This window comes from Saccopteryx leptura, chromosome 1 (genome assembly GCF_036850995.1).
Source record: "Saccopteryx leptura isolate mSacLep1 chromosome 1, mSacLep1_pri_phased_curated, whole genome shotgun sequence".
NCBI lineage: Eukaryota > Metazoa > Chordata > Mammalia > Chiroptera > Emballonuridae > Saccopteryx > Saccopteryx leptura.
Genome location: NC_089503.1, coordinates 192,133,371 through 192,156,195, shown reverse-complemented (window position 1 = coordinate 192,156,195; position 22,825 = coordinate 192,133,371). Strand labels below are relative to the sequence as shown.

The following is a 22,825-nucleotide window of genomic DNA, read 5'->3' as shown; positions in this document are numbered from 1 at the left end:
TGAGAATAGCTTGGTTGATTCCAGCGTCGGCCCCAGGCACTAAAGATAGCTTGGTTGATTTGAGCATCAGCCCCAGATGGAGGTTGCTGGTTGGATCCTCCTCAGAGAGCATGTGGGAGTCTGTCTCTCTAGCTCCCCACTTCTTACTTTAAAAAAATAAATAAAAGAAAATTTCTCATTTCTTAGTGATGAAAGGGCTGGTTGGAACTTTATCTTGAAAAATGATATGAAAATTATGAACACACTTCTTTTATATTCAACCATCCTTAGATCACAAAACAAAAAACTGTCCAATAAAGTATCCACAAACAAATCAAATGTGACAACTTACTAATTAAAATTCAAGTCTTAGTCATATAGTTCTTAGACCACATTTCAACTGGTTAAGACATGTGTGGCCAGTGGTCACCATGCTGGACAGTGCAAGTCCGGAGCATATCCCTCACCACAGAAAGTTCTTTCAGATGGCACTGCTCTAATTCTTAGAATGAACAAACAATAAATCCAAGGGCGGAATTGTTTTCCTTGGTCCAACTTATCCAGCCAAATGCTTGGCAACAAAACATCACATTCTTTTCATCAAATTATCAACATTTTCAACAAGTTCAGAAAAAGGTTATTTCTGCAAAGTACTCCAGAGCTTCATCAAATCTTCCTAGGATCTGTTAATCCTCTATTATATAATTGAAAGTGCAAAAACCCAGGGCCAGACTATCTGAGTTCACACCCTGGCTTATATGTGATCTTGGGCAGGTCACCCAACTTTTCTGTGCTTGTTTCCATAGCTACAAAATGAGAATGATAACTGATCATAAGAATGAAATAGCTACAACATGTAAGATGCTTAGAAGAACATCCGCTGCTGACCCTTCTGCTGGGTGCTCTGCCCGGGCTCGCTTCATGCCACCTCTCCCCTTTCGGCCGACCTAAGCAGATTCCAGCCTGGTGCACCCATCAGCTTGGACCTACTGCGTACACTGCCAACACTGACCAGGTACCACAGGGGCCCCATTCCCCCTCTCTACCCCACAGGCAATATGAGGGTGAGCAATTATTATTAGTCACATCATCCTTATGCCATTATCCTTGTCAATTCTCTCATTAAACAGTCTGATTCTGCTAAATGGACATTTGTTACTGGTTTCGCAGGAGATTTAAACACCCTAACATTACTTTTATCAGTTGTGTGAAATCCTACATCTTTCAGAAGACCTGCAATTTCAGTTTGTTATTGATTGCTACTGTATTTATACTATGTGGTCACATAAAACTCTGTCAGCAGAGAGTCTGAATAACAAAGATTCTGACCAGAGAGGCAGAGCCAAAGGCAGCTGTTCAGTAAGGGGACAGCGCTGGAGTGGGCCAGTATCATGTGGGATTAGTGTGCCAGGGAATGAATGTTTCAAAACCCACATCACTGGCGGGTCTCCATCCTTAAGACATTAAAACACTCAGAACTTAGTGACTACGCCTGTGGATACATCTCTATCCTTATTTATGAGTTCCCAGGCATCCCACGTGTAGACGTGGCACAGTAAAAAGAACACTGGCCAGAGAAACCCAGTCCTAAATGTAAGACTTAGACTTAGCTGGATGACACTGCAGTTCTGAGCCTCTGTGTCTTTATCAGTAAAATCGGATTACCACCTGCTTTTTACATTTGCATGCAGCAGTGAAAGGAGACACATAGCAAATGTTCAATAAATATTGGCTGGACCTTTTCTGAGGCATTAGTTTCCAGTGTCAGTTTAATTTAAAAGGCAGCATACTAGCTTGACCGGGTGGTGGCGCAGTGAATAGAGCGTTGGACTGGGATGCAGAAGACCCAGGATCGAGACCCCAAGGTTGCCAGCTTGAGCGAGGGCTTATCTGGTTTGAGCAAAGCTCACCAGCTTGGACCTAAGGTCGCTGGCTCGAGCAAGGGGTTACTCGGTCTGCTGAAGGCCCACAGTCAAGGCACGTATAAGAAGGCAATCAATGAATAATTAAGGTGTTGCAATGCACAACGAAAAACTAATGATTGATGCTTCTCATCTCTCTGTTCCTGTCTGTCTCTGTCTAACCCTCTCTCTCTCTCTCTCTCTCTCTATAAAAAAAAAAGGCAGCATACTAAAAGATTGGAACTCAGGATGCCTCCCTCTCTATACCCACTTGAATTACAAACTCAAAAAGAAAGCTAAGCAAGTGAGTGACATTTAAACACTTGATCTGCAAAAACAGAGTAATTTCTAATAAGCTTCCTTAAATAGCCAGTAGGCAAACACTGTTCAAAGTGTCAGATCCAACACTCAAACAGCCCAATGGGAAGGTCAAACATCTCTGTGCCTGAGAAGACACTCTGGCTCCGGAAAGTACTAGAGCCAACTGTTCACTGAGCAAATCATTTTTATCCCGCTACAGTGAAGTTTTACTGCTGCTTTTCTGAAGGCAAAATCACCATGCCAACAAAGAGAAGGCGACCCGAACTCTCAGTCTTCACCTTCGGGTGGCACTGCAGGATCGAGAAGAGCACGTTGTGCACCCGTGGGAAGATGCTCTCGTACTCGGAGGGCTTCAGGTGGTCCACCGGCGCTGTCAGCAGGATGCTGAAGGCCAGGCTGACGTGGTGCGGGTTGCCAATGGCCTCCTCCCCCTGCCGCAGCAGCGCGGCCAGGACGTCCAAGGTAGGCTCAAACACCGCCAAGGGCAGGGGCTGCTCCTGACAAGCCTCTTGGTTTTGCAGCTACAGGGCAGGAAGAAATGAGAGAGAGAAAATAAAGGTGATTTTCAAATGACATAACACAAAAATAAAGAAGACAGGTAAGAACTGAAGTGACAGAAGTAAGAACATTCAAACTCCCAAATTTATCCATGTGGTTGGTCAATGGGCATCTCCAAGGGCGACCACTATGGACTTGGCCATTTTAGGCCATACTTTTTTTGGATCCATCTACTGTGAAAAGAAGCCATTTCTTATCAAACTGTGATTCATCCAATTTTTCAAAACTTCACATCAAACACATAATATTTTCCTTAAAAGATTAGTTCTACATGTCTCTAATTAAACTTATTTGTTACAGTTTTGAACAATCAGTTCTAGTTAAGGATGTTCAATTACGATTCTTGAGCATAAAGAGAACAGACTCCAGACGAGAGGTAGCTCAGTCTTGCCTCCGTAACCTGCAAGCAAGCCCCTGCGACCCTCTTCCCAGTGCCACTATCTGTAAACAGCACTTCTGCTGAGGCCTCTTAAGGCCTGGGTCTAACAATGCTCATCTTTTTCTGGGTGTTCTGGCTGTGCTAATGTCACATTATCCCGTTTAGATCTATCTAAGCCATATCTAGCCTGGTGTTTATAGCAACACAGACCTACCCATGCACACAGCCAACACTGACCACAAGCCACATGGCCCCTCTTCTCCAACTCTAACCCGCCTCCACATACACATTAGTTAGAGATGGGATTCATCACCTAACTCAGGTTCCCAGGAAAACAGCAAAACAGAACAGAAGAACAAGCAAGAACAGCAAGTCTATTCTTCTGACCCTCTGTCCTGGAAATGTGCTAACCTAGGGCAGTCCTCTCAGTCAGCACAAGCTTGCATCAGGGCTGGTGAGGATGGCAAATAGATGTTGATCATTCAAACCAAAGTATAACACTGATGCCAGACTCTTCAAAGGACAGAAACACTGAGTCAGTCCCAATCTGAAGTTGGCTTTTAAACACAAAAGACCTGTGATGACTGTACATAATCACTAGGTGCCGATACATAACGTTTGGGTGGGATTATAACAATAATCTACCTGCGACATTATCATCCCATTCTATAAAGCTATTTTTCTCTCACTGTAGCACAGACTTTAAACACACACACACACACCTACAATAAAGGAATGCACTAAAATGACCACAAAATTTTGTGGGGACAAAGGAAGCTCCAGAATTACTTCTCACCTCATCTGATTTAAACAGGCCTCCGGCCCTGGCCGGTTGGCTCAGAGGTAGAGCGTCGGCCTGGCGTGCGGAGGACCCGGGTTCGATTCCCGGCCAGGGCACATAGGAGAAGCGCCCATTTGCTTCTCCACCCCCCCCTTCCCCTCTGTCTCTCTCTTCCCCTCCCGCAGCCGAGGCTCCATTGGAGCAAAGATGGCCTGGGCGCTGGGGATGGCTCCTTGGCCTCTGCCCCAGGCGCTAGAGTGGCTCTGGTCACGACAGAGCGACGCCCCGGAGGGGCAGAGCATTGCCCCCTGGTGGGCAGAGCGTCGCCCCTGGTGGGCGTGCAGGGTGGATACCGGTCGGGCGCATGCGGGAGTCTGTCTGACTGTCTCTCCCCGTTTCCAGCTTCAGGAAAAAAAAAAAAAAAAGAAAAAGAAAAAAAATAAACAGGCCTCCATAGTAGCCCCATCTATCACTACATTTCTTCTATTGCTGCCTGTCTACAGGGTCACAGCCCAGCACAGCAAGGCAGCAACCCCTCACCCTTGGAAGAAGTTACCAACCAGAACTGATGTGACCTCCTAGATGTTAATGCCATTAATATCAACACTGTCACCCAGAAAAATACAACAATAAAAACTCTAATGCTTCCTAATGCTCTTCAATGTCCTCACACCACCTCCACGCCATTATCTTCCATTGGTGACCCTGATGTGCGCAGACAGAAGACGGACACACACTGACAGAGAAGCACCCTGTTGACAGCCTTCTCCAGGACGCAGCCCCTGGAACACTCCACACAGAACCAGAGACCAGCAGAAGCAAACAGCACCCTCTGTCTGCATAGGGAGACGAGGTGGAGCACTCACAGTCAGCGCCGTGATGATCTGGGGGCAGGTGTGCCAGAACAGACTGGCTTTCTCTCCACGAAATGGGCAGTTCAGCAGCAACTTGATCAATTTAAGAGCCGACAAAATGGCCTAAGGAAAAAAGAGAAAAAACTTTGCAGAAATAGCTGCCTCTCTCCTAAGAAGTCCACCTTGGGAAGAAGCTTGTCACTGGTGCTGAGGTCATAGAGCCGAGCCCATTAGGACACAGTGTCAGGGTCATGGGCAAGGCCCGGCTGGGCGAGGTCCTGAGAGGAATGCTCTGCATCCCCAAACAGGGAATAAATGAATAAGGTGCGCAGAACTGGGGCAAAGTAGGTCTTTCCAATAGTGTCGCACTAAACCAGTGGTTCTCAAAATGTGCACCAGGATGCATTGGTGCACCCTATAAGATTTCCAGGTGCGCCCTATGGTATTCCAGAGAAATACGTGCCTGTTAGGGATCAAAAAACCAACAGGGTTTTTGGAGTTTAGATTCTTGGGGGACAGAGTGTGGGGAATTGGCTGTAAGCTGACAGTCTGCCCAACCCCCCACCTCACTTTCCTGATTAGGTTGCAAAAGGCTGTTAAGCTGTGGTGCTGGATTGTTTACACTACCCCCCCCCCATGTTCCCCGGAAAGACAGGAGGCAAGTTTCTTTTATCCTTTGTTTGGTATCAAGATGATATGTATGGTGGGGGTTTTCTGCACTCAACACAATTAAGAGTAAAAAGAGAGGAATTCTTCAATGTATTGATGAGGAAATGAGAGTTTGCCTATCAAATATATGCCCAAACATTGAAGAAATCGCGAAGACACATCAGGCTCATGTTTTTCATAAACACAAGAATGGAAAAACTTAACACATTCAAGCTGGACCTGCCAAATTTACTAAATCTTACTAAGATGGATCTATATATATATAAAGATTAACTTTTTGTCCTTTTTTAAATTTTTTAACCCCTCTTTTTTACAATTCTAAAAAGCATAACTCAAAAAATGTAACACAAAAATGTTTCTTAATGTCAGAATAAATTTAATTTTGTTGTATTTATTTTGTTTAATTACCATAAAAGCACGCTTGGACTTTATATATTTTTTCTTTAATATTTGACTTAATTATTATAACATATTTCTCAGAAATTTGTATATAGTCTGCCTACAATTATGTGTAGGATTTTATTTTATTTTATTTTATTTTTTAAATTTCATTTTTTTAATAGGGTGACATCAATAAATCAGGATACATATATTCAAAGATAACAAGTCCAGGTTATCTTGTCGTTCAATTATGTTGCATACCCATCACCCAAAGTCAGATTGTCCTCTGTCACCTTCTATCTTGTTTTCTTTGTGCCCCTCCCCCTCCCCCTTTCCCTTTCCCCTTCCCCCCATAACCACCACATTCTTATCAATGTCTCTTAGTTTCACTTTTATGTCCCACCTACGTATGGAATAATGCAGTTCCTAGTTTTTTCTGATTTACTTATTTCGCTTCGTATCATGTTATCAAGATCCCACCATTTTGCTGTAAATGATCCGATGTCATCATATCTTATGGCTGAGTAGTATTCCATAGTGTATATGTGCCACATCTTCTTTATCCAGTCATCTATTGATGGGCTTTTTGGTTGTTTCCATGTCCTGGCCACTGTGAACAATGCTGCAATGAACATGGGGCTGCATGTGTCTTTACGTATCAATGTTTCTGAGTTTTTGGGATATATACCCAGTAGAGGGATTGCTGGGTCATAAGGTAGTTCTATTTTCAGTTTTTGAGGAACCACCATACGTTCTTCCATAATGGTTGTACTACTTTACATTCCCACCAACAGTGTATGAGGGTTCCTTTTTCTCCACAGCCTCTCCAACATTTGCTATTACCTGTCTTGTTAATAATAGCTAATCGAACAGGTGTGAGGTGGTATCTCCTTGCCGTTTTGATATGCATTTCTCTAATAGCGAAAGAAGATGAGCATCTTTTCATATATCTGTTGGCCATTTGTATTTCTTCTTGGAAGAAGTGTCTGTTCATGTCCTCTTCCCATTTTTTTATTGGATTGTTTGTTTGTTGTTGAGTTTTATGAGTTCTTTGTATATTTTGGATATTAGGCCCTTATCTGAGCTGTTGTTTGAAAATATCATTTCCCATTTAGTTGGCTTTCTGTTTATTTTGTTATCAGTTTCTCTTGCTGAGCAAAAACTTCTTAGTCTAATGTAGTCCCATTCATTAATTTTTGCCTTCAATTCTCTTGCCTGTGGAGTCAAATTCATAAAATGCTCTTTAAAACCCAGGTCCATGAGTTTAGTACCTATGTCTTCTTCTATGTACTTAATTGTTTCAGGTCTTATGTTTAGATCTTTGATCCATTTTGAGTTCATTTTTGTACAGGGGGAGAGACTGTAGTCCAGTTTCATTCTTTTGCATGTGGCTTTCCAGTTTTCCCAGCACCATTTATTGAAGAGGCTTTCTTTTCTCCATTGTGTGTTGTTGGCCCCTTTATCAAAAATTATTTGACTATATATATGTGGTTTTATTTCTGGACTTTCTATTCTCTTCCATTGGTCTGATTGTCTATTTTTCTGCCAATACCATACTGTTTTGATTGTCGTGGCCCTATAATAGAGTTTGAAGTCAGGTATTGTAATGCCCCCAGCTTCATTCTTTTTCTTTAGGATTGCTTTGGCTATTCGGGGTTTTTTATAGTTCCATATAAATCTGATGATTTTTTGCTCTATTTCTTTAAAAAACGTCATTGGAAGTTTGATGGGAATTGCATTAAATTTGTATATTGCTTTGGGTAATATACCCATCTTGATTATATTTATTCTTCCTAGCCAAGAACAAGGTATATTCTTCCATCTCATTATATCTTTTTCGATTTCCCTTAACAATGGTTTATAGTTTTCATTATATAAGTCCTTTACATTCTTTGTTATGTTTATTCCTAAGTATTTTATTTTTTTTGTTGCAATCGTGAAGGGGATTATTCTTTTGAGTTCCTTCTCAGTTGTTTCATTGTTGGCATATAGAAAGGCTATTGACTTCTGTATGTTAATTTTGTATCCTGCGACCTTACTGTATTGGCTTATTGTTTCTAGTAGTCTTTTTGTGGATTCTTTGGGATTTTCGATATATAGCATCATATCATCTGCAAAAAGTGATACCTTTACTTCTTCTTTTCCGATATGGATGCCTTTTATTTCTTTGTCTTGTCTGATTGCTCTGGTTAGAACTTCTAGTACCACATTAAATAAGAGTGGAGAGAGTGGACAACCTTGTCTTGTTCCTGATTTAAGGGGGAAAGCCTTCAGTTTAGTGCCATTTAATATGATGTTAGCTGATGGTTTATCATATATGGCCTTTATCATGTTGAGATATTTTCCTTCTATACCCATTTTGTTGAGAGTCTTAAACATAAAATTGTGTTGTATTTTATTGAAAGCCTTTTCTGTGTCTATTGATAAGATCATGTGGTTTTTGTTCTTTGTTTTGTTGATATGGTGTATTACGTTAACCGTTTTACGTATGTTGAACCATCCTTGAGATTCTGGGATGAATCCCACTTGATCATGATGTATTATCTTTTTAATATGTTGTTGTATTCGATTTGCTAGTATTTTGTTTAGTATTTTAGCATCTGTATTCATTAGAGATATTGGTCTGTAGTTTTCTTTTTTTGTGCCATCCTTGCCTGGTTTTGGTATGAGGGTTATGTTGGACTCATAAAATGTGTTTGGAAGTATTGCTTCTTCTTCAATTTTTTGGAAGACTTTGAGTAGAATAGGAACCAAGTCTTCTTTGAATGTTTGATAAAATTCGCTGGTATAGCCATCAGGGCCTGGACTTTTACTTTTGGGGAGGTTTTTAATGGTTTTTTCTATTTCTTCTCTACTGATAGGTCTGTTTAGGCTTTCTGCTTCTTCTTGACTCAGTCTAGGAAGGTTGTATTGTTCTAGGAATTTATCCATTTCTTCTAGGTTGTTGAATTTAGTGGCATAAAGTTTTTAATAATATTCTACAATAATTCTTTGTATATCTACGTTGTCCGTGGTGATTTCTCCTCTTTCATTTTGGATTTTGTTTATATGAGTTCTTTCTCTTTTTTCTTTGGTAAGTCTTGCCAACGGTTTATCAATTTTGTTGATCTTTTCAAAGAACCAGCTCCTTGTTCTATTAATTTTTTCTATAGTTTTTCTGTTCTCTATTTCATTTATTTCTGCTCTGATTTTTATTATCTGCTTTCTTCGGCTGGTTTTGGGTTTTCTTTGTTCTTCTTTTTCTAGTTCCAGTAGGTGTGAAGGTAAGTGGTTCGTTCACTTGGGCTCTCTCTTGTTTGTTCATATATGCCTGAAGTGATATGAACTTCCCTCTTATCACTGCTTTTGCTGCATCCCATAGATTCTGATATGTCGTATTGTCATTTTCATTAGTCTGTATATATCTTTTGATCTCTGCACTTATTTCTTCTTTGACCCATTCATTGTTTAAAAGTATGTTGTATAGTTTCCACATTTTTGTGGGATTTTTTTCCTCTTTTTTGCAGTTGACTTCTAGTTTCAAGGCTTTATGATCAGAAAATATGCTTGTTACAACTTCGATTTTTTGAATTTGCTGATGTTGTTTTTGTGGCCCAACATATGGTCAATTCTTGAGAATGATCCATGTACACTGGAGAAAAATGTATACTCAGTCACTTTGGGATGAAATGTCCTGTAGATGTCTATCATACCCAGGTGCTCTAATGTTTTGTTTAAGGCCACTATGTCTTTGTTGATTCTCTGTTTGGATGACCGATCTAGAGCCGTCAGCGGTGTATTGAGGTCTCCTAGTATGATTGTATTTTTTTCAGTTTTTGTTTTATGGTCAATAAGTAGCTGTCTTATATATTTTGGTGCTCCTTGGTTTGGTGCATATATATTAAGAATTGTTATGTCTTCTTGATTCAGTGTCCCCTTAGCCATTATGAAATGGCCATTTTTGTCTCTGAGTACTTTTCCTGACTTGTAGTCAGCATTATCCGATATGAGTATTGCTACACCTGCTTTTTTTTTTATGTTATTTGCTTGGAGTATTGTTTTCCAGCCTTTCACTTTGAATTTGTTTTTATCCTTGTTACTTAGATGAGTTGCCTGTAGGCAGCATACTGTTGGATTTTCTTTTTTAATCCATTCTGCTACTCTGTGCCTTTTTATTGGTGAGTATAATCCGTTTACATTTAGTGTAATTATTGACACTTGTGAGTTCCCTATTGCCATTTTATATATTGCTTTCTGTTAGTTTTGTGTCTTGTTTGATCCTTTTCTTTCGTTTTCTATCTTTTGTTTTTATTTGGTTGTATTCCATACATCTTTCCTCTGTTGCTATCTTTTTTATCTCATGTGCTTCTGTGGTGGTTTTTCAAATGGTGCTTACCTTTAAGTAAAGAAAAGGGTTCCTCTCCTGTTCATTGTAATGAACTATTTTGTGAGTACTTTTGCACTGCATCATCCTTTGCTACTCTTAATCTCCATCTTCACCCCCCCTTTCTTTTTGTTGTTGTCACAGTTTAAATTTGGTTGTATTGTGTTCTTCTTGGAGCTTTTACTTGTGGCTTTGTTTTTTTTTGTTCTTTGTATCTGATTGGAGAACCCCCTTTAGTAATTCCTGGAGTGGGGGTTTTCTGATGATAAATTCCCTCATCTTTTCTGTATCTGTGAATGTTTTTATTTCTCCTTCATATTTGAAGGATAGCTTTGATGGGTATAGTATTCGTGGCTGAAAGTTCCTCTCTTTCAGAACTTTAAATATTGGGGTCCACTCTCTTCTAGCTTGTAGAGTTTCTGTTGAGAAATCTGATGATAATCTAATGGGCCTTCCTTTATATGTTGTATTCTTCTTTTCCCTGGCTGCCTTGAGAATTTTTTCTTTGCTGTTGGTTTGTGCCAATTTCATTATGATATGCCTTGGAGTAGGTTTGTTGGGGTTAAGAAAACTCGGAGTTCTGTTTGCTTCTTGAACTTGAGGCTTTAGTTCTTTCCACAGGCTTGGGAAGTTCTCATCTATTATTTGTTTGAGTATGTTCTCCATTCCATTTTCTCTCTCTTCTCCCTCTGATATACCTATTATTCTTATGTTATTCTTTTTGATGGAGTCCGATAATTCTTGTAGGGCTATCTCATTTTTTTAAATTTTTGAGTCTCTTTCTTCTTCTCTCTGTTGTGCCTCAACTTGCTTGTCTTCTATTTCACTAATCCTCTCTTCTATCTGAACTGTTCTATTACCTAAGCTTGTTACTTCATTTTTCAACCAGTGAATTGAGTTTTTCATCTCTGTTTGATTTGTTTTTATAGTTTCAATTTCCTTGGAAATATATTCTTTGTGTTTATTGAGTTGTTTTCTGAGCTCCCTAAATTGCCTTTCTGTGTTTTCTTGTATATCTTGGAGGATTTTTAGGATTTCTATCTTGAATTCTCTGTCATTTAGCTCCAAGGTTTCCAATATATTAAATTTTTTTCCATAGATTTTTCCTCATCTAGCTGTGTTACCTCTCTTTCTTTTGTATCCATGATATTCAATTTTCTCTTCCTTAATGGCATCTAAGGGTGGTTTTGTTGTTAGTATTAATGAGATTTAAAAAAGAATAAAAAGTTTAAAAAATAAAAAATCAAAGAGTTGGTTTTTTTTTAAAAAAAATTAATAATGAAATAAAGAAAAATAAAGTAAAATAAAAATTAAAAAAAAAGGAAATTATTCCCCCCCTCCTTTTCCCCTCTCCTCTCCTCTCCCCTCTTTCATGAGAAAATCTTGTGGTGAACTGTGAATTATAACAAACAACGCCTGTAATGGAGGGCCTGAATTGGGGAAAAGTAATAAAGGGGCAAAAAATAAATAAATAAATAAATAAAAGAAAGAAAAAAGAAGGGGGTATGGACCCAAAAAAGCAAATAAGGAAAAAATTTGGGTCAAGAATAAAATGATTTTCTTTCTGGTGTTGGTTGACTAAGAGTTATGATGAGAGGAATAAGAGGGAAACAGGAAAATGGGGGGACAAATTAAAAAATTACTATTGTATTTAGTGGAACAAGAACTAGATAAAATGGAGAGCCAGGGATGGGAGCACTGCTAGTGAGTTAAAAAGGTGAAGTAAAAAAACCCCAAAATGCCACAAATATAAGTTTGAGTCCCAGATAAGATAATTTGTTTTTTATTGAGGTTTGAATGAGAGGAGATGTAAAGGAGAAAGGAAGAAACTAATATAGAGGGAGAAAAGAAAGAGAGTAAGAGAAAAAAAGAGGCAACCACTAAAAGAAGAAAGAAAAAAGAGGAGAGAGAGAGAGAGAGAGTGAATTAAGGGTTTTGGAGTGCAACCCTCATAGAGAGAAAGGAAGAGGAGAGAAAAGATAATGGGAGATGTAACACTTATAGGTAGTGTAGTTCCAGGAGAGGAGAGAGGAAGACCGACAGAGAGTTAATCGGCCAAAGTGGAGGAGGAAAAAAAAATATCAAGAATGAAGATAAGAGAAACAAACAAACAAATATAATAAAATGGGATAGGTTATAAAGTCTGCAGATTATTCTTGATTTTGAGAAGTTATCTTCTTGCTTTTTCTTTTCTCTCCCTCTTCCTGGTCGGTGACTCTGTACCCCAGGTTCTTCCCCTTTGGCACGCTCAGGCAGAGGTTTGCAGTTGATAGGTCTCTATGGCGATGTCATGTATTGTGCTTTAGTTTCGTTGGCAGTTGAGGCTCATTAGCATTTATAGGCTCTGACAGTGAGAGAGTCTGTGTTCCTGGAGCCTTTCTCCTAGTCTTTCCTTCGTCAATTAGTAGCCTGAGAATCCAGCTATGGGGTTGCTGCTGCCTCTGCCGGGATAGTAAGAGGCTCAAAGAGCTGGCAACTCCCCACTCTATTTCCACTCAGCACAGGGCTCTGGGTAAGGCTCAGTCAGTCAGAGCTGCTAGCATAATCAGGCGGGGCTTCCGCCCACTCAAAGTCCTCTGGCTCTGCCACTCTGTCCAGTAACACAGGCGGGCGCCCACTCCTGGGGCGCTTGGAGGAAACTCTCGCTTACTATCTGCGCACGCAGACCAGGATATCAGGCCGGCAGTCTCACGCTCTGAGTGAAACCCCCAACCGCATGGAAAAGTTCCAGCATTGGAATTAGCTCTCGCTCGGTCCCGTGCACGGCTTTCCCAGGGCGCTGTGGCTGCCCAGAGATTCCGCTTTGGCCCACACAAAGGCCCCTGACTCTGACTCTCTGTGCGATAACACGGGCGCGCACTGCCAAGGCACTCGGAGGAATCTCTCGCTCACTATTTGCATGCGCAGACCAGGATATCAGGCCGGCCGCGTTTGCCTCTGAGTGAAACCCCCACCAGCACGGAAAAGTTCCACCATTGGAATTAGTTCTCGCTCCCTCCCATGCGCGGCTTTCCCTGGACGCTGGGGCTGCCCAGAGATTCCGCTTTCGACCCACACAAAGGCCTCTGACTCTGCCTCTCTGTGGGACAACACGGGCACCCACTCCCGGGGCTTTGTAAGGAATCTCTCGCCCACTATCTGTGCGCACCAACCAGGGGATCGGAGAAAATGGCTGCTCTGCTTGTCTTTCTTTGGGTTTGGCACGAGTATTAGCTTGTATTGCCGGAAATGCCACAGGAACAGTTTTTCCTCAACTTGGATCTCCGTGCCACAGCCTGGTTCGGCCATTTGTGCCGCGGCCTGGATCTATTCACCCCCTTTGCCCGCCTCAGTTTCTATATTCACAGTTCCCAGAGAAAGCCGCCCTGTTTAGGTTAGTGAGGAAGGCAGAGCATTTCTTACTCCCTATTTCCTTCAGGGTTTGGTTATATATTTAGCCAATTTTTCGCTCGACCATACCTTCGGGTGTATTGCGAAACATCTGGAGGCTCCAAGGATAGGTTTTTCTGTTTCTGGTTGAAGATCTTGTTGAGTTTTGGGGGAGATTTATCGGTATCGCTTCCTACCCCGCCATTACTCTGACATCATCCTATGTGTAGGATTTTAAATGCGTCCTGACTTCGAAACGTTTGAGAACCACTGCACTACACCAAACATGTACAAGTGTCAGGACGGTGCAATGATCAGCCACAAATGGGTACAGCGATCCAAATGCAGAGATCCTGTCCTGTCTTGTCATGACAGTGTTGTGAGGAGGCCGGCTGCAACCTACTTGTTTCACTTTCCATTCAAGAACTGTGAGTGCTCACGGACGCAAGGGGTGAGAGGAAACAGGGACAAAGTAAAATAACTGGATTAGGTAGATGACGTCAGAGTAATGGCGGGGTAGGAAGCGATTCCGATAAATCTCCCCCAAAACTCAACAAGATCTTCAACCAGAAACAGAAAAACCTATACTTGGAGCCTCCAGATGCTTTGCAATACACCCAAAGATATGGTCGAGTGAAAAATTGGCTAAATATATAACCAAACCCCGAAGGAAATAGGGAGTAAGAAATGCTCCGCCTTCCTCACTAACCTAAACAGGGCGGCTTTCTCTGGTAACTGTGAATATAGAAACTGAGGCGGGCAAAGGGGGTGAATAGATTCAGGCCACGGCACAAACGGCTGAACCAGGCTGTGGCATGGAGATCCAAGCCGAGGAAAAACTGATCCTGTGGCAACCCGGGCAATACAAGCTAACACTCGCGCCAAACCCAAACAAAGAAAGACAAGCGGGGCGGCCATTTTACCTGGTCTCCTGGTTGGTGCGCAGTTAGTGGGCGAGAGATTTCTTCCTAGGCCCCGAGAGTGGGTGCCCGTGTTGCCCCACGGAGAGGCAGGGTCAGAGGCCTTTCTGTGGGCCAAGGGCAGAGTCTCTGGGCAGCCCCAGCGCCCTGGGAATGCCACGCACGGGAGGGAGTGAGAACTAATTCCAACGGTGGAAATTTTCCGTGCTGCTGGGGGTTTCACTCAGAGGGAAACGCGGCCGGCCTCATATCCGGGTTTGCGCGCGCAGATAGTGAATGAGAGATTCCTCCGAGTGCCTCGGCAGTGCGCGCCCGTGTTATCGCACTGAGGGGCAGAGTCAGGGGCCTTTGTGTGGGCCAAAGTGGAATCTCGGGCCGCCCCAGCGCCTTGCAAAAGCCGCACACGGGGACGGAGCGAGACTCAATTCCAACGCTGCAACTTTTCCCTGCGGTTGGGGGTTTCACTCAGAGCGTGAGACTGCTGGCCGGATATCCTGGTCTGCGCGCGCAGCCAGTGAGTGAGAGTTTCCTCCAAGCGCCCCGGAAGTGGGCGCCCGCCTGTGTTACCGGAGAGAGTGGCAGACAGAGCCAGAGGTCTTTGAGTGGGCGGAAAGCCCGCCTGATTATGCTAGCAGCTCTGACTGACTGAGCCTTACCCAGAGCCCTGTGCTGAGTGGAAATAGAGTGGGGAGTTGCCAGCTCTTTGAGCCTCTTACTATCCCGGCAGAGGCAGCAGCAGCCCCATAACTGGATTCTCAGGCTACTAATTGAGGAAGGAAAGACTAGGAGAAAGGCTCCAGGAACACGGACTCTCTCACTGTCGGAGCCTATAAATGCTAATGAGCCTCGACTGCCAACGAGACTAAAGCACAATACATGACATTACCATAGAGACTTATCAACTGCAAACCTCTACCTGAGCGTGCCAAAGGGGCAGAACCCGGGGTAGAGAGTCACCAACCAGGAAGAGGGAGAGAAAAGAAAAAGCAAGAAGATAACCTCTCAAAATCAAGAATAATCTGCAGACTTTATAACCTATCCCATTTTATTATATTTGTTCGTTTGTTTCTCTTATCTTCATTCTTGATACTTTTTTTCCTCCTCCAATTTGGCCGATTAACTCTCTGTCGGTCTTACTCTTTCCTCTCCTTGAACTACACTACCCATAAGTGTTACATCTCCCATTATCTTTTCTCTTCTCTTCCTTTCTCTATGAGGGTTGCACTCCAAAACCCTTAACTCTCTCTCTCTCTCTCTCTCTCTCCTTTCTTTTTTCTTCTATTAGTGGTTCCCTCTTTTTTTCTCTCTCTCTTTCTTTTCTCCCTCTATATTAGTTTCTTCCTTTCTCCTTTACATCTCCTCTCATTCAAACCTCAATAAAAAACAAATTATCTTATCTGGGACTCAAACTTATGTTTGTGGCATTTTGGGGGGGATTTTACTTCACTTTTTAACTCACTAGCAGTGCTCCCATCCCTGGTTCTCCATTTTATCTAGTTCTTGTTCCACTAAATACAATAGAAATTTTTTAATTTGTCTCCCCATTTTTCCGTTTTCCTCTTATTCCTCTCATCATAACTCTTAGACAACCAACACCTAAAAGCAAATCATTTTATTCTTGACCCAAATTTTTTCCTTATTTGCTTTTTGTGGGTCCATACGCTCTTGTTTTTTCTTTTTTTTCTTTTTTTTTTTTTTTGCCCCTTTATTACTTTTCCCCAATTCAGGCCCTCCATCACAGGCATTGTTTGTTATAATTCACAGTTCACCACAAGATTTTCTCAAGAAAGAGGGGAGAGGAGAGGAGAAGAAAAAAGGAGGGGGGGAATAATTTCCTTTTTTAAAAAATTTTTTATTGTATTTTATTTTTCTTTATTTCATTATTAATTTTTTTTTAAAAAAATAACTATTTTCGATTTTTTATTTTTTTTATTATTTCTTTAACTTTTTATTCTTTATTAAATCTCATTAATACTATCAACAAAACCACCCTCAGATGCCATTAAGGAAGAGAAAATCAAATATCATGGATACAAAAGAAAGAGAGGTAACACAGCTAGATGAGGAAAAATCTATGGAGAAAAAATTTAATATATTGGAAATCTTGGAGCTAAATGACAGAGAATTCAAGATAGAAATCCTAAAAATCCTCCGAGATATACAAGAAAACACAGAAAGACAATTTAGGGAGCTCAGAAAACAACTCAATGAACACAAAGAATATATGTCCAAGGAAATTGAAACTATAAAAACAAATCAAACAGAGATGAAAAACTCAATTCATGAGCTGAAAAACGAAGTAACAAGCTTAGCTAATAGAACAGGTCAGATAGAAGAGAGGATTAGTGAAATAGAAGACAAGCAACTTGAGGCACAGCAGAGAGAAGAAGAAAGAGACTCAAAAATTAAAAAAAAATGAGATAGCCCTACAAGAATTATCTGACTCCATCCAAAAGAATAACATAAGAATAATAGGTATAACAGAGGGAGAAGAGAGAGAAAATGGAATGGAGAACATACTCAAACAAATAATAGATGAGAACTTCCCAAGCCTGTGGAAAGAACTAAAGCCTCAAGTTCAAGAAGCAAACAGAACTCCGAGTTTTCTTAACCCCAACAAACCTACTCCAAGGCATATCATAATGAAATTGACACAAACCAAGAGCAAAGAAAAAATTCTCAAGGCAGCCAGGGAAAAGAAGAATACAACATATAAAGGAAGGCCCATTAGATTATCATCAGATTTCTCAGCAGAAACTCTACAAGCTAGAAGAGAGTGGACCCCAATATTTAAAGTCCTGAAAGAGAGGAACTTTCAGCCACGAATACTATACCCATCAAAGCTATCCTTCAAATATGAAGGAGAAATAAAAACATTCACAGATACAGAAAAGATGAGGGAATTTATCATCAGAAAACCCCCACTCCAGGAATTACTAAAGGGGGTTCTCCAATCAGATACAAAGAACAAAAAAAAAACAGAGCCACAAGTAAAAGCTCCAAGAACACAATAAAACCAAATTTAAACTGTGACAACAACAAAAAGAAAGAGGGGGAGAAGATGGAGATTAACAGTAGCAAAGGACGATGGAGTGCAAAATTACTCACAAAATAGTTCGCTACAATGAACAGGGTATGGACCCTTTTCATTACTCAAAGGTAACCACCATTGAAAAAACCACCACAGAAGCACATGAGATAAAAAAGATAGCAACAGAGGAAAGATGTATGGAATACAACCAAATAAAAACAAAACATAGAAAAACGAAAGAGAAGGATCAAACAAGACACAAAACTAACAGAAAGCAAGATATAAAATGGCAATAGGGAACTCACAAGTATCAATAATTACACTAAATGTAAACGGATTAAACTCACCAATAAAAAGGCACAGAGTAGCAGAATGGATTAAAAAAGAAAATCCAACTGTATGCTGCCTACAGGAAACTCATCTAAGTAACAAGGATAAAAACAAATTCAAAGTGAAAGGCTGGAAAACAATACTCCAAGCAAATAACATCCAAAAAAAAGCAGGTGTAGCAATACTCATATCGGATAATGCTGACTACAAGACAGGAAAAGTACTCAGACACAAAAATGGCCATTTCATAATGGCTAAGGGGACACTGAATCAAGAAGACATAACAATTCTTAATATATATGCACCAAACCAAGGAGCACCAAAATATATAAGACAGCTACATATTGATCTTAAAACAAAAACTGACAAAAACACAATCATACTAGGAGACCTCAATACACCGCTGACGGCTCTAGATCGGTCTTCCAAACAGAGAATCAACAAAGACATAGTGGCCTTAAACAAAACACTAGAGCACCTGGGTATGATAGACATCTACAGGACATTTCATCCCAAAGTGACTGAGTATACATTTTTCTCCAGTGTACATGGATCATTCTCAAGAATTGACCATATGTTGGGCCACAAAAACAACATCAGCAAATTCAGAAAAATTAAAGTTGTACCAAGCATATTTTCTGATCATAAAGCCTTGAAACTAGAAGTCAACTGCAAAAAAGAGGAAAAAAATCCCACAAAAATGTGGAAACTAAACAACATACTTTTAAACAATGAATGGGTCAAAGAAGAAATAAGTGCAGAGATCAAAAGATATATACAGACTAATGAAAATGACAATACGACATATCAGAATCTATGGGATGCAGCAAAAGCAGTAATAAGAGGGAAGTTCATATCACTTCAGGCATATATGAACAAACAAGAGAGAGCCCAAGTGAACCACTTAACTTCCCACCTTAAGGAACTAGAAAAAGAAGAACAAAGACAACCCAAAACCAGCCGAAGAAAGGAGATAATAAAAATCAGAGCAGAAATAAATGAATTAGAGAACAGAAAAACTATAGAAAAAATTAATAGAACAAGGAGCTGGTTCTTTGAAAAGATCAACAAAATTGACAAACCCTTGGCAAGACTTACCAAGGAAAAAAGAGAAAGAACTCATATAAACAAAATCCAAAATGAAAGAGGAGAAATCACCACGGACACCATAGATATACAAAGAATTATTGTAGAATACTATGAAAAACTTTATGCCACTAAATTCAACAACGTAGAAGAAATGGATAAATTCCTAGAACAATACAACCTTCCTAGACTGAGTCAAGAAGAAGCAGAAAGCCTAAACAGACCTATCAGTAAAGAAGAAATAGAAAAACCATTAAAAACCTCCCCAAAAATAAAAGTCCAGGCCCTGACGGCTATACCAGTGAATTTTATCAAACATTCAAAGAAGACTTGGTTCCTATTCTACTCAAAGTCTTCCAAAAAATTGAAGAAGCAATACTTCCAAACACATTTTATGAGTCCAACATAACCCTCATACCAAAACCAGGCAAGGATGGCACAAAGAAAGAAAACTACAGACCAATATCTCTAATGAATACAGATGCTAAAATACTAAACAAAATACTAGCAAATCGAATACAACAACATATTAAAAAGATAATACATCATGATCAAGTGGGATTCATCCCAGAATCTCAAGGATGGTTCAACATACGTAAAACGGTTAACGTAATACACCATATCAACAAAACAAAGAACAAAAACCACATGATCTTATCAATAGACACAGAAAAGGCTTTCGATAAAATACAACACAATTTTATGTTTAAGACTCTCAACAAAATGGGTATAGAAGGAAAATATCTCAACATGATAAAGGCCATATATGATAAACCATCAGCTAACATCATATTAAATGGCACTAAAGTGAAGGCTTTCCCCCTTATATCAGGAACAAGACAGGGTTGTCCACTCTCTCCACTCTTATTTAATGTGGTACTAGAAGTTCTAGCCAGAGCAATCAGACAAGACAAAGAAATAAAAGGCATCCATATCGGAAAAGAAGAAGTAAAGGTATCACTTTTTGCAGATGATATGATCCTATACATCGAAAACCCCAAAGAATCCACAAAAAGACTACTAGAAACAATAAGCCAATACAGTAAGGTCGCAGGATACAAAATTAACATACAGAAGTCAATAGCCTTTCTATATGCCAACAATGAAACAACTGAGAAGGAACTCAAAAGAATAATCCCCTTCACGATTGCAACAAAAAAAATAAAATACTTAGGAATAAACATAAAGAATGTAAAGGACTTATATAATGAAAACTATAAACCATTGTTAAGGGAAATCGAAAAAGATATAATGAGATGGAAGAATATACCTTGTTCTTGGCTAGGAAGAATAAATATAATCAAGATGGCTATATTACCCAAAGCAATATACAAATTTAATGCAATTCCCATCAAACTTCCAATGACGTTTTTTAAAGAAATAGAGCAAAAAATCATCAGATTTATATGGAACTATAAAAAACCCCGAATAGCCAAAGCAATCCTAAAGAAAAAGAATGAAGCTGGGGGCATTACAATACCTGACTTCAAACTCTATTATAGGGCCACGACAATCAAAACAGCATGGTATTGGCAGAAAAATAGACACTCAGACCAATGGAACAGAATAGAAAGTCCAGAAATAAAACCACATATATATAGTCAAATAATTTTTGATAAAGGGGCCAACAACACACAATGGAGAAAAGAAAGCCTCTTCAACAAATGGTGTTGGGAAAACTGGAAAGCCACATGCAAAAGAATGAAACTGGACTACAGTCTCTCCCCCTGTACAAAAATGAACTCAAAATGGATCAAAGATCTAAACATAAGACCTGAAACAATTAAGTACATAGAAGAAGACATAGGTACTCAACTCATGGACCTGGGTTTTAAAGAGCATTTTATGAATTTGACTCCATAGGCAAGAGAAGTGAAGCAAAAATTAATGAATGGGACTACATCAGACTAAGAAGTTTTTGCTCAGCAAGAGAAACTGATAACAAAATAAACAGAAAGCCAACTAAATGGGAAATGATATTTTCAAACAACAGCTCAGATAAGGGCCTAATATCCAAAATATACAAAGAACTCATAAAACTCAACAAACAAACAAACAATCCAATAAAAAAATGGGAAGAGGATATGAACAGACACTTCTCCCAGGAAGAAATACAAATGGCCAACAGATATATGAAAAGATGCTCATCTTCTTTAGCTATTAGAGAAATGCAAATCAAAACGGCAATGAGATACCACCTCACACCTGTTCGATTAGCTGTTATTAGCAAGACAGGTAATAGCAAATGTTGGAGAGGCTGTGGAGAAAAAGGAACCCTCATACACTGTTGGTGGGAATGTAAAGTAGTACAACCATTATGGAAGAAAGTATGGTGGTTCCTCAAAAAACTGAAAATAGAACTACCTTATGACCCAGCAATCCCTCTACTGGGTATATATCCCAAAAACTCAGAAACATTGATACGTAAAGACACATGCAGCCCCATGTTCATTGCAGCATTGTTCACAGTGGCCAGGAAATGGAAACAACCAAAAAGCCCATCAATAGATGACTGGATAAAGAAGATGTGGCACATATACACTATGGAATACTACTCAGCCATAAGAAATGATGACATCGGAACATTTACAGCAAAATGGTGGGATCTTGATAACATGATACGAAGCGAAATAAGTAAATCAGAAAAAACCAGGAACTGCATTATTCCATACGTAGGTGGGACATAATAGTGAAACTAAGAGACATTGATAAGAGTGTGGTGGTTACGGGTGGGAGGGGGGAATGGGAGAGGGAAAGGGGGTGGGGAGGGGCACAAAGAAAACAAGATAGAAGGTGACAGAGGACAATCTGACTTTGGGTGGTGGGTACGCAACATAATTGAACAAGATAACCTGGACTTGTTTTCTTTGAATATATGTATCCTGATTTATTGATGTCACCCCATTAAAAATAAATAAATAAATAAATAAATAATTGGATTAGATGCTGTGATTATAGGTGATGGTTTTAAACCATGAGAAGGGAACTACACAGAAAAGAACCCACTTTTACGTGGTGCCGTCAATAAGTGGGCATTGCACAACATCAATTTCAGCCTCTCACCTTCTTCCCGACACTGCAAATCACCACCCACAAATTCTGACTTCCACCCTTTGCTTCTTTCCCTGACTCCTTTTGATTACACACACCCCTACACTCTCCCACAGCCATCAGTGGCCCTGCTCCCTCCCACCCGCCTGCAGGGTATGTCTCCACACCAAGGCCTGCCCACTGGCACCTCCCATGCCCATCCATTTTCACACACACACACACACACACACGCACACCCTCTGCTCACTGTGCTGTGCCCACACCACCCTTGTCATTGCTATCAAGCAATGTCCCCCTGCTCTGGGCCATCCCACCAAAATCTTCTCCATCTCTAAATGCTGGGCTTTAGTCTCACCTCCTCCTCTGTGAATCTTCTCTATCTGACTGGTTTGAATAGAAATGTGTGGCTCGTTGAAGGAAAGCCCAAAGGCCTTCTCAAAGCCAGAGCCCAGCCACGCTGCAGACACACAAGATGAAACTCCAGGAGATAGGCCAGCACTGTGGAGGGCAGAAAAGCCAGCCTTGGTCCCACCATGCCTCAGGCTCACACAGGGAGATGGGAGTCTCCTCTGCTGACCCACTCTAACATATAGCACCCTCTCCAGCTCCCCTCCCACCCAGATCAAAGCCCAATCCCTGTGCAGATTATAATCAAGAGTCAAGAAGACAATTCTGAGGCAGAGAAAGTTTAGAACCAGAAACCCAGCCTGTAATCCTGGCCCCATGACAGCTCTGTGGCCTTCTGCCTCCTGGGTAAGAAAGCATATCTCACCAGTCCAGGGCATGGGGCCAGTTAGAGAGCTGATGCCAGTGTGTGGGCTCCGTGCAGAGGCTCTTCAAAACACAAAGGCC

General features: G+C 40.6%; 1 protein-coding gene across 3 annotated transcripts in view; it reads right to left on the bottom strand.

Moving 5' to 3' along the window:
• URB2 (URB2 ribosome biogenesis homolog) overlaps nt 1–22,825 on the bottom strand; it is a 44,956-nt gene that overhangs the window by 9,065 nt on the left and 13,066 nt on the right. For all 3 annotated transcript variants that reach the window (XM_066383601.1, XM_066383603.1, XM_066383602.1), the window contains exons 6-7: nt 4,786–4,896; nt 2,480–2,722 (exon numbers count right to left, since the gene is read on the bottom strand). In XM_066383601.1, the coding sequence (XP_066239698.1) occupies nt 2,480–2,722; nt 4,786–4,896 (354 nt within the window). The remainder of the gene's footprint in view (nt 1–2,479; nt 2,723–4,785; nt 4,897–22,825) is intronic.